The sequence below is a fragment of the Gigantopelta aegis genome, chromosome 8 (genome assembly GCF_016097555.1).
Source record: "Gigantopelta aegis isolate Gae_Host chromosome 8, Gae_host_genome, whole genome shotgun sequence".
NCBI classification, from domain to species: Eukaryota; Metazoa; Mollusca; class Gastropoda; order Neomphalida; family Peltospiridae; genus Gigantopelta; species Gigantopelta aegis.
In genome coordinates, this window is record NC_054706.1 from 79,365,045 (window position 1) to 79,378,950 (window position 13,906).

General features: G+C 37.1%; 1 protein-coding gene across 5 annotated transcripts in view; it reads right to left on the minus strand.

Annotated features, from left to right (window-relative positions):
- LOC121379281 (sodium/hydrogen exchanger 9B2-like) overlaps positions 1-10,863 on the minus strand; it is a 29,649-nt gene extending 18,786 nt beyond the window's left edge. The window contains exons 1-4 of one of the 5 annotated variants that reach the window (XM_041507823.1): positions 10,617-10,863; positions 8,548-8,682; positions 6,460-6,582; positions 528-1,024 (exon numbers count right to left, since the gene is read on the minus strand). In XM_041507823.1, coding sequence (XP_041363757.1) covers positions 528-1,005 — 478 coding nt within the window. In that variant the 5' untranslated portion in view covers positions 1,006-1,024; positions 6,460-6,582; positions 8,548-8,682; positions 10,617-10,863. Of the gene's footprint in view, positions 1-527; positions 1,025-6,459; positions 6,583-8,547; positions 8,826-10,616 lie in introns of those variants that run through there. The other 4 variants (XM_041507824.1, XM_041507822.1, XM_041507826.1 and 1 more) reach the window with 4 other exon arrangements.
- Between the last annotated feature and the right edge of the window lie 3,043 nt (positions 10,864-13,906).

The window sequence follows — 13,906 nt, forward strand, 5'->3', positions numbered from 1 at the left end:
TTCTTGCTACCCTTTAACCCTCTTAAGACTACCAGTACATAAAATAAAATATTTATTTGCAAGGATATTTTTATCCACATTGTGTTTGTGTAAAAAGTGTACACTGGCATTAACACCTTCCTCCTACACGTACCAATTTGTCAGCTTGTAAAAATATTTATAACCATGAATGGCCCTAAAGTATGGAAGTAAAAAAACCTTATGCAGAGTTCAAACTTAACGGCAGCACAACGGACAATTGCTGTAGCTGTAATATAAATCAACATAGATCAGGGACTTTACTGATAGCCGTTTTTTGCTGCTAGATGATTACTGTTGTCGGTTGATGGGAAAATTATTATTTTTGTGTGCATGTATTTGTTACAAAAGTTAATAGTATAAACTTATGGTAGGCAGGCTCAAAATGGCCTTAGTTGAGCAGTTTGCCTGTCGTAAAACGTTTTCAAAACTGCCGTAAGTGACAAATTGTTAGGTTTGAGCCCAAGTTATGCCTAATTGTTATAAAACAAGTGAATGAAGAAAGTTACCCAGCAATGGTGGCAGTCTAATGAATGAGATGAGATATCCTCCAAACCAGCACGTGAAGAAGAGAACCAACAAGGAAAACAAGTTGCCGCCTGGAAGCGCATTCTTGTCCGTGACAGCCACCAGGAACCCCCACAGAGTGAAGAAGAGAATGAGAAGAAACAGGAATCCCCCCACTCTGCCGTGTGGGGGACACAACAACGCAAACTTGAATCTGTCACAACACGATGGGTTGCTTGGCAACGGGTTCCGTGTAGTTAGTAATGGCGATGTACACCGACCACAACACAGACGACACCAGACACATCGTTCAGGTTTCTTCCTTTTGGGTACCTCATCTTCAGCTTGAAACGTGACCTCTCTGTTACTGAATGAATTGCTTTTACACAGTGTTCCTTCATCCTTTCCGTTTTTAGTAACAGATTCATCACACTCTCTTATCTCTTGTAGGTGAAGATCACTGTGTTCTGTATTATCCATACTTTGTTATCGTTCAAGTCTGCCGAAACAAAAAACAATACGGAAATTAGTTTTATAAAACATATTGAGTTACTGAATTTGATTATATATAAAATTATTACCCCAGCGGTCACTCATAACAAGAAAAATATTTTCCATATTTTCTCAGTGAGAAATATTCTGCATTGGTCTAACGAACAATACTATTGGACAATTTGATGCTTACAAACCAATGACCTTGTCGGTACTAAATATGACATCATCACGATTTTGTAAATGCAAAAAAATTACGTCATGTAGTTTAAAGAGTTTGCGTTTATGTCTCTCAGTTTTTGGTGTTAAATTTATTACAAAATGTCATTTTAATGCAATTCCTTATAGGTTTTGTAGCAGAATAAAGAGAACTTTTGTTTTTGAAAATTATTTATGAATGTGATTAAATTAAGTTATAGCAATTCTCAGAATGTAAAGTATGTTTACATCTTTTCTATACAGGTTGGCCTTCGTGCATGTGCGTCGAAAATAAAGGCTTTTACAGAAAAAATAGCTGAGATAATAAATAGAATAACAAAACGGTACCAGTTATTATCAAATTTGTCCCTCGTAAAATAATTTTCATTTGTCACTCGCTAAAGCTTGTGACAACTGAAAATTATTTCACTCAGAACATAAGTTTGATAATAACTGGTAATTCATTTATTATCCTCTATGTAACAGATGAAAGACTGCCACAGCAGATTACACACTATTTTAAGATGAAAAACTAATTAACAAAGAGTACAGCATATGCCAAGTGGGGATAACTTAAAACAATATATAATGATCTAAATAAAACATGTAAATAAATACTCCAGACCATTAGAGGGATTAAAAGAAATTTTATAGTTTTACATGTTTCACTTTCCTAAGAATGAATTATTAGGAGTTTATTAAAACATAATACAAGTATATAATAATAATTTATTAGACCTTGCTGCCAACACATTTTAGTTAAATCAAACCATTAGATGAAAGTTTTAAAGTGTCTTTGGTTCCATGACACCACTAGAGCACATTGATTAATTAATCATCGGCTGTTGGATGTCAAACATTCGGTAATCGGAGGAAACCTGCTACATTTTTTCTAATGCAGCAAGGGATCTTTTATATACACTTTCCCACAGACAGGAAAGCACATACCACGGCCTTTGTCCAGTTGTGGTGCACTGATTGGAACAAGAAAAAACCAATGAGCTGAATGAATTCACCGAAGTGGTTTGATCCTGTGACGCAAGCACCTCAAGTGAGCACTCAACCGACTGAGCTAAATCCCACCCTCTCATTAGATGAATAAAACTACTTGGAAGTAAATACTTTATGTGGTCTCATATTACCTTTCAAAGTGGAGACTTGAACATATTTATTATTGGTATTGGCTTGGTACTGTAAAGATTCAGCCATAGACCCTACGGCTGGATTCACATCCCAGTATCAGCTCCTACTAAAATCATGTTTAAATAACTAACTTGGGGGAGGAACACTAACTTCTTATTCACTAATATATAGTGGATCGAGGTATGTCCAGGATAGCATGCTATAAAGACACATCTAATACAGTACTCAGTACTACACTCCGACCTATACAGACACATCTAATATAGTACACAATACTACACTCCTCCAACCTATACAGACACATCTAATACAGTACACAGTATTACACTCCGACCTATACAGACACATCTAATATAGTACACAGTACTACACTCCGACCTATATGGACACATCTAATACAGTACTCAGTACTACACTCCTCCCACCTATACAGACACATCTAATACAGTACACAATACTACACTCCTCCAACCTATACAGACACATCTAATACAGTACACAGTATTACACTCCGACCTATACAGACACATCTAATATAGTACACAGTACTACACTCCGACCTATATGGACACATCTAATACAATACTCAGTACTACATTCCTCCCACCTATACAGACACATCTAATACAGTACTCAGTACTACACTCCGACCTATACAGACACATCTAATACAGTACACAATACTACACTCCTCCAACCTATACAGACACATCTAATACAGTACACAGTATTACACTCCAACCTATACAGACACATCTAATACAGTACACAGTATTACACACCGACCTATACAGACACATCTAATATAGTACACAGTACTACACTCCGACCTATATGGACACATCTAATACAGTACTCAGTACTACACTCCTCCCACCTATACAGACACATCTAATACAGTACACAAGACTACACTCCTCCAACCTATACAGACACATCTAATACAGTACACAGTATTACACTCCGACCTATACAGACACATCTAATATAGTACACAGTACTACACTCCGACCTATATGGACACATCTAATACAATACTCAGTACTACATTCCTCCCACCTATACAGACACATCTAATACAGTACACAGTATTACACTCCGACCTATACAGACACATCTAATATAGTACACAGTACTACACTCCGACCTATATGGACACATCTAATACAGTACTCAGTACTACACTCCGACCTATACAGACACATCTAATACAGTACACAGTATTACACTCCGACCTATACAGACACATCTAATATAGTACACAGTACTACACTCCGACCTATATGGACACATCTAATACAGTACTCAGTACTACACTCCTCCCACCTATACAGACACATCTAATACAGTACACAGTATTACACTCCGACCTATACAGACACATCTAATATAGTACACAGTACTACACTCTGACCTATATAGACACATCTAATACAGTACTCAGTACTACACTCCTCCCACCTATACAGACACATCTAATACAGTACACAGTATTACACTCCGACCTATACAGACACATCTAATATAGTACACAGTACTACACTCCTCCAACCTATACAGACACATCTAATATAGTACACAGTACTACACTCCTCCCACCTATATAGACACATCTAATATAGTACACAGTACTACACTCTGACCTATACAGACACATCTAATATAGTACACAGTACTACACTCCGACCTATACGGACACATCTAATATAGCACACAGTACTACACTCCGACCTATACAGACAACTAATATAGCACACAGTACTACACTCCGACCTATACAGACACATCTAATACAGTACACAGTACTACACTCCGACCTATATGGACACATCTAATACAGTACACAGTACTACACTCCGACCTATACAGACACATCTAATACAGTACACAGTACTACACTCCGACCTATACAGACACATCTAATACAGTACACAGTACTACACTCCGACCTATATGGACACATCTAATACAGTACACAGTACTACACTCCTCCCACCTATACAGACACATCTAATACAGTACAGTATTACACTCCGACCTATACAGACACATCTAATATAGTACACAGTACTACACTCCGACCTATATGGACACATCTAATACAGTACACAGTACTACACTCCTCCCACCTATACAGACACATCTAATACAGTACACAGTACTACACTCCGACCTATACAGACACATCTAATACAGTACACAGTACTACACTCCGACCTATATGGACACAACTAATACAGTACACAGTATTACACTCCGACCTATACAGACACATCTAATATAGTACACAGTACTACACTCTGACCTATACAGACACATCTAATACAGTACACAGTATTACACTCCGACCTATACAGACACATCTAATATAATACACAGTACTACACTCCGACCTATATGGACACATCTAATACAATACTCAGTACTACATTCCTCCCACCTATACAGACACATCTAATACAGTACACAGTATTACACTCCGACCTATACAGACACATCTAATATAGTACACAGTACTACACTCCGACCTATATGGACACATCTAATACAGTACTCAGTACTACACTCCGACCTATACAGACACATCTAATACAGTACACAGTATTACACTCCGACCTATACAGACACATCTAATATAGTACACAGTACTACACTCCGACCTATATGGACACATCTAATACAGTACTCAGTACTACACTCCTCCCACCTATACAGACACATCTAATACAGTACACAGTATTACACTCCGACCTATACAGACACATCTAATATAGTACACAGTACTACACTCTGACCTATATAGACACATCTAATACAGTACTCAGTACTACACTCCTCCCACCTATACAGACACATCTAATACAGTACACAGTATTACACTCCGACCTATACAGACACATCTAATATAGTACACAGTACTACACTCCTCCAACCTATACAGACACATCTAATATAGTACACAGTACTACACTCCTCCCACCTATATAGACACATCTAATATAGTACACAGTACTACACTCTGACCTATACAGACACATCTAATATAGTACACAGTACTACACTCCGACCTATACGGACACATCTAATATAGCACACAGTACTACACTCCGACCTATACAGACAACTAATATAGCACACAGTACTACACTCCGACCTATACAGACACATCTAATACAGTACACAGTACTACACTCCGACCTATATGGACACATCTAATACAGTACACAGTACTACACTCCGACCTATACAGACACATCTAATACAGTACACAGTACTACACTCCGACCTATACAGACACATCTAATACAGTACACAGTACTACACTCCGACCTATATGGACACATCTAATACAGTACACAGTACTACACTCCTCCCACCTATACAGACACATCTAATACAGTACAGTATTACACTCCGACCTATACAGACACGTCTAATATAGTACACAGTACTACACTCCGACCTATATGGACACATCTAATACAGTACACAGTACTACACTCCTCCCACCTATACAGACACATCTAATACAGTACACAGTACTACACTCCGACCTATACAGACACATCTAATACAGTACACAGTACTACACTCCGACCTATATGGACACAACTAATACAGTACACAGTATTACACTCCGACCTATACAGACACATCTAATATAGTACACAGTACTACACTCTGACCTATACAGACACATCTAATACAGTACACAGTATTACACTCCGACCTATACAGACACATCTAATATAGTACACAGTATTACACTCCGACCTATACAGACACATCTAATATAGTACACAGTACTACACTCTGACCTATACAGACACATCTAATACAGTACACAGTATTACACTCCGACCTATACAGACACATCTAATATAGTACACAGTACTACACTCCGACCTATATGGACACATCTAATATAGTACACAGTACTACACTCCGACCTATACAGACACATCTAATATAGTACACAGTACTACACTCCAACCTATACAGACATATCAATTATATAAAAGCAGATTAAAAGCACAAAAACTGTACATACGTTACACATAAAAAAACGTGTGCATTTTTACCTGTAAAACATACACTTACATCAACACACTCTAACATCCATAAAAGGTCTTCCGTTGACCGGTGCCTCACACAATTAATTTCATTCTGGACAACATTGTACTGTCAGTATCAATAACCCAAGACAAGGGAGCACTGTCAACACTGTGTATGTAAATTGAAAGAAACACATTTATTATCGTAAGAAATCTTTGCCAACAATAAGCCTTGAGCACAAACCTCATTCTTGCATAATGTGTACCTGACAGCACATTTATCTTTTCAGTTAGATGTATAATTAAATGCCTGCTACAGGCAAGTTATATTCATATTTATAGTTGCAGATATGCAATGGTACTAGTGTTAGTAATTATATTAAAATTACAATAACACAATGTATTAAGATTATATCTGAATTCCCTCTTCAACAAATCCAACCCAAATATTACACTTTACTGTTTAAAATGTAACTAATCTCTGTTAAATATGTCATAATCATGTACTTCTGGTTAATTACAGAATCAATATTTAAAATCTTAATGTTAATAACAATTATATTGTTGTAAAGATCAATGAATGTATTACAGTATAGTAATTAATACATAATACACATCAAGGATGAGATACTTGTTATAAAGTAAAAGCTTAAGTGACACCTTTAATATAGGCATCAGAAGTGGCTGCGTCCCTACCCCCAACTCTGAAGCTGAAAGGGCCAGAGTATGCATTCTCCACCAATTGGAAGGGGATCAAAACATGAATTTGAATGATTATAAACATATAAAGTGTTTTATAGCATGAATGTACAACTATATATATGACCTCACATTTAATAACTGTCCCCCTCCCACCATAATTACTGGCATTTTCCACCTCCAATGTTTAAAAACTCCACACTACTTTTAAAGAATGTCAATAGATCAAAATTTTAGTTCAAATCCAATCTACTTTGTGAAAATTATTTTATGCAAAATAATAATAATAAATATAATAATAATAATAATTAAAACCCCCAAATAATGATAAAAAGCTGAAAAAAATAACGTACCCGATATTTTTAGTATGGAGACTGATCTCCTTTGTTTACAATGTCTGAAAGACACATAATATATACATAACAAAGCATACTAGATTAACTAAACACCAGAAACAGCTTACTGGTGCAATAAGATGACAAGAGGAAAAGCCTGTGGTAAACTAGGTGACCGTGTTATGTTCGTCACAGCTAGCATGAGATAAGATGTTAAAGGGACTTGCTCCTACTTATATTATTGTATATTAGATTACTTGTAATATTGTGTTTACATATCATGTTTGTTCACATAGTCGTTCTGATGTTTGTACAAGGACTGGACAAATATCACATCAGTCTTCAGGACTCAGTTTGTACAAAATATTGTACATGTAAAATTAAACAAACTGTATAACGTCATGAAAGAAAAAACTTTCTTCTTGAATTGGCCATTAGTTACAGGAGCTTTATGGAAGCAGTATACATGTGTTTGGTAGATCAAATGAAAGCTATTTCATGCTCCACTCCTTGTCAAGGTGAGGTAGATTGTATATTTCAGCAACTACACCAGCGGGAGGTTTGACAGTTCTTGGTAAACACATCCAAGTTGGATTACTATCATTAGTTGAAAAGTCTTTGTTAGACAAATATTGACCACTGCCAGTGATGGAAGAGTTGGGCCAAACTACTTCTGGTACATTCAGAGGGAGCAGCTAATGAAAGCTTATATGACAGACGACAACTAAACTTGGGTGATGGAAGCCTACTGGCATAGTTTGAGGGTTGGTGGGCTATGCCCCCCCCCCCCCCCAGTCATGCCTCTTTAATTCTCACCACCTCTTTATATTTTCCTGTCACTCCATAACATCAGTCATAGACAGTGAGGCTTGCCACCCAATATAAAGTTCTGGCAGCACCAATGAGGCCCAATGCCTCAAACAGTTTAACACAAACTGTCCATCTTCCAGAACCATAGGAAAACTGTCCGGCTTTTCTTTACTGTGTCCTAGTAGTAATGATTTATTGGCATTTATTGTGTGGTTTAAAGAATATTACATTTATACAATATATAACAGACATTCTTGAGAGGAATCAAGAGCTGTAGAGTTTAAAATAACCTTGGCCTTAGTTTTGGCTCACATTCTTGATGTACAGTTGAAAGACTCTTTGCTGATCTTTTACACAAACATAAAAGACATCCTTGAAAATGGTTCCAAATGACCTTGACTTCTCCTAAGCTAACCTCTATGGGACTGAAAATGTATAGATGAAAGATTTACTTTTTAAAAATCATACCAAATATGAAATCCATCCATCGAAAGGACAGTTTAAAGTTTGTTTTGTTCAATGACACGTCTAGAGCACATTGACTGATTTAATCATCCTCTATTAGATTACACAAACATTTGGTAATTCTGACATATAGTCTCATAGACAGGAAATCTGCTACATTTTTCCATTAGTAGCAAAGGATCTTTCATACGCAGCACCATCCCACAGACAAGATAGCACACATACTATGGTCTTTGATAGACCAGTCGTGGTGCATTAGCTGGAACAAGAAATAGCCCAATGGGCCCATTGACATACTACTAACTATGAACGCCATCAGTATGGGTAAAGTCATTTTGAGTTTGTTTAAGTCATGTTCAAGTCATTTGGAAGCTGCAGTGCCATTTAGAAAGTTTGTTTTAACTTTTAAATCCCTCAATGCATAGCTTTTGTTGTTGGTGTGGGTGTTCGCTCTATGATGATATATCCAATGAACTTCATTGATGTGATCCTCGTTGCCGGATCATCCCCATGAATGCTTTTAACTTTTAATCCTTTTGATGGAGGATGGGATGTAGCCCAGTGGTAAAGCGCTCACTTGAGGTGTGGTGGTCTAGAATCTATCCCCATAAATGTGCCCATGGGGCTATTTTTGGTTCCAGCCAGCGCACCACTACTGGTCTATCAAAGGCTGTGGTATGTGCTAACCTATCTGTGGGATTGTGCATACAAAAGATCTCTTGCTACTAATGGAACAATATAGTGGGTTTCCTCTCTAAGACTATGTTAAAATTACCAATTTAAAAAATCAATATGCTCGAGGTGTTGTTAAACAAAACAAACTTTAGATGGTCAAATGGCTAGCCAGCTGATGCTGCATGCAAGCCAACAAACCAAAATGTTGACAGGCTTATCCACTGAACCATGACATTCTAAAATCTTATCCCACTTTAAATGGGGGAATGATTTAATAACGTACATTGTAAAAAACAATCTTGTCAACATTCAATAAAGAATTGGTAACATTAAACAACCATTTTATATACTAGTAGTTAAAAAATATTGTAGATATTTAAAAAAGTGAAATATGTAATAAATATTTAAAACATGTAATAAATACTGGAGTAAAGAAATATTTTTAAAATGCAACATATTTTGTAGAGATATATTTAATAAAATGAATAATATACAACATTTACTACATAGGTGTTGTTTAAATCAATTCATAACTGTTTAAAGATATGTGTTGGAAATTGGAGGATCATTCTGCCCACCCTAATGAAAGGTGAATTTTATTTGCAAGTGCCTTACACAATCAACTGCTATTTGTTGGTTTCCTCTTTTTTTTTGAGGAGGGTATTGATACTTTTAAAAAGTAAACAAAGAGGTAAAAATACAAGAACCCATGATTTTTTTTATTATCATTTTAGGTTGTTTTTTTTGAGGAGGGTATTGATACTTTTAAAAAGTAAACAAAGAGGTAAAAATACAAGAACCCATTATTTTTTTAATTATCATTTTAGTTTTTTTCAAAACAAACGTTTTTCACCCTGTTTATGGTGTACTATTTTATTATTTAATAAATATATTTTGTTGCCATTGTATAATTTATAGAAATGCAACTAATTATCACCCAAGTAAAGTTTGTTAATATATATATATTTTTTTCTTCTAGTGGGCGATCATGTTATGTTATGCTATTCTATAGGGATTAACGTGCACATTCGGAGGAAGCCGTTTTAGCGCACGCCTGTCATGGGCTCGGCCGGCTCCGACCAGGTCAGGATTCATGAAACAGGCGCACTTATATCCAATTTAGTCCGAGGTTTATTTTAATGAACTACTCCCCCCACCTTTCATCATCAGACATAGTCAAAGGCACCTAAACAACATACAATTATATACAATATATTACTTTGAAAGATGAGGCGGCATGGCATTGGGTGATAAATGTCATAGCATTATTATACGATCACTAACACAACAAAACAAATGTAAAAAATAAAAATAAGAAAAAATATATATTTTAAAATTAAATAATCTTTAAATGTGTGAACGACATGATCTTTTCTTATAAAACATCACGTGTATTATTCACAATAAAATATAATTTAAAGCAACATAAACTTGAAAAAGGTCACAAAATTCTACTTTCATTTAGCTTGTACGTAAAACGTCATCAATTTGTGTGTTTTCCTTAGTTCCGGTATGAGAATATATAAAATTGGGAATCGTTAAATGTCAGGAGTGAAATGTGGCTAATAATAGTTTTGCTGACTGGATCTCTCCGCAATGAAATTCTGCTTTAGATACGATCTTTGTGTTAAACGTCATGTCAACATCCATAGAAATTTCATATTCCTTCAGACTATAATTTGCTGTCCGGTTTACACACAACCCCCACACCTTCATATTCCAAGAAAACTTGCCAATGTTGGCTTGTCTGTTTGTTTTGTGTCAAAGCACTTACAATCCACAGACACTTGAATTAATCGGCCTGGATGAATCGAAACTAAGAGTTTTTCCCATTCCAACCAGCACTACGACTGGTATGTGCTGTTCTGTCTGGTAAAGTGCTTATGAAAGACTTCTTGCTGATGATGGTAGAGACCTTTTAGCCTTCTCTTACTCAAGACCAGAAAATAGACTAAGCCAAGTTGCAGTCCAGTGGTAAAGCACTTGCTTGATACACGGTTTGTCTGGGATCGATCCCAGTCGGTGGGCCCATTGTGCTATTTTTTTATTCCAGCTGTTACACTATGACTGGTATAACATTTTCTCATTGTTTTCTCCCATATTCAAAACTAGTGTCCCACGACTAGTATATTAACGACCATGGTATGTGCTGTCCTGGCTGTGAAAGTACATATAAAAGATCCTTGCAGCTAATGGAAAAATGTAGCAGGTTCCTCAGGATTAACAAATGTTTGACATTCAATAGCTGACTGTTAAATCAATGTTTGACATTCAATAGCTGACTGTTAAATCAGTGTTTGACATTCAGTAGCTGACTGTTAAATCAATGTTTGACATTCAGTAGCTGACTGTTAAATCAGTGTTTGACATTCAGTAGCTGACTGTTAAATCAGTGTTTGACATTCAGTAGCCGATTGTTAAATCAGTGTTTGATATTCGATAGCTGACTGTTAAATCAGTGTTTGACATTCAATAGCTGACTGTTAAATCAATGTGCTGTAGATGAGTCTTAAAAAATAATAATAAATAAATAAAGTTTTGTCTTAGCTCATCATAATGCAGTGGCAGATCCAGGGGGTGAATAGGGTGGCTAGCCACCCCCTCCCTTCCTGGGTATTTTTTTTTTTTTATGTTCTTTCCAAACATATACTGTTGCTTCAAAGTGTTGTTCAGGAAGATGCAAATAAAGCCATTCCATTAGCGAAAATAATATGCCTCGCCCTGTTGTCAATCAGGTGTACAATTGAACAGAGTATGGCTTGCATCGATCAGGACAAAATTAAATCGTTTTCTACATATTTTGGTGTGAAGAGGAAAACGGCAAACAATTTATTAACTTTATGGAATTATTAATTAGGAATTAGATCCTCGGAAATCAGTGAAATAAGGCTTCAAAATGTTTAGAATGCCGAAACCTCAGGCGGCTTTGCCCCTGGAACTTTCACCATGGCTCAGCCCCCGCCGGTTCACTCCATCCCAATCCAACCACACCCCACTTATTTTCTAGATCCGCCACTGTAATGGTATCATAATGTAGTGTTGTATACTAGCAAATATATGAATAACAAAGCAGTTTTAAACACACCTGTAAGACTGTATGTATTTACTTAGATCCGTTTCTGATCCAAGGACTTTGATCAGACGTTTCCAGTACCCACAGTGGGTGCACAACTAAAAGGTTTGTAGTAAGTTTGGTACAAACTCTGTTGTAATGTTTATTCAGAAAAAATCCATGTTTAAATGTTGGTCCAAGAACTACTTAGTACTGGCAGTAACTAGAGGGAATTTCACTATTAGCCCACTTGGTGGAACACTAGACTCTTAGTCTTACGCAGTAACTGGAGGGAATTTCACTATTAGCCCACTTGGTGGAACACTAGACTCGTAGTCTTACGCAGCAACTGGAGGGAATTTCACTATTAGCCCACTTGGTGGAACACTAGACTCTTAGTCTTACGCAGCAACTGGAGGGAATTTCACTATTAGCCCACTTGGTGGAACACTAGACTCTTAGTCTTACGCAGCAACTGGAGGGAATTTCACTATTAGCCCACTTGGTGGAACACTAGACTCTTAGTCTTACGCAGCAACTGGAGGGAATTTCACTATTAGCCCACTTGGTGGAACACTAGACTCTTAGTCTTACGCAGCAACTGGAGGGAATTTCACTATTAGCCCACTTGGTGGAACACTAGACTCTTAGTCTTACGCAGCAACTGGAGGGTATTTCACTATTAGCCCACTTGGTGGAACACTAGACTCTTAGTCTTACGCAGCAACTGGAGGGAATTTCACTATTAGCCCACTTGGTGGAACACTAGACTCTTAGTCTTACGCAGCAACTGGAGGGAATTTCACTATTAGCCCACTTGGTGGAACACTAGACTCTTAGTCTTACGCAGCAACTGGAGGGAATTTCACTATTAGCCCACTTGGTGGAACACTAGACTCTTAGTCTTACGCAGCAACTGGAGGGAATTTCACAATTAGCCCACTTGGTGGAACACTAGACTCTTAGTCTTACGCAGCAACTGGAGGGTATTTCACTATTAGCCCACTTGGTGGAACACTAGACTCTTAGTCTTACGCAGCAACTGGAGGGAATTTCACTATTAGCCCACTTGGTGGAACACTAGACTCTTAGTCTTACGCAGCAACTGGAGGGAATTTCACTATTAGCCCACTTGGTGGAACACTAGACTCTTAGTCGAACACTAGACTCTTAGTCTTACGCAACAACTAGAGGGAATTTCACTATTAGCCCACTTGGTGGAACACTAGACTCTTAGTCTTACGCAGCAACTAGAGGGTATTTCACTATTAGCCCACTTGGTGGAACACTAGACTCTTAGTCTTACGCAGCAACTAGAGGGAATTTCACTATTAACCCACTTGGTGGAACACTAGACTCTTAGTCTTACGCAGTGAGTGCTTAGTTCATTTCATTTATAACTTTACTTTCATACTTGTATCCAATGAAAGTTCAGGCATGCTGTCCTGGGCACACAC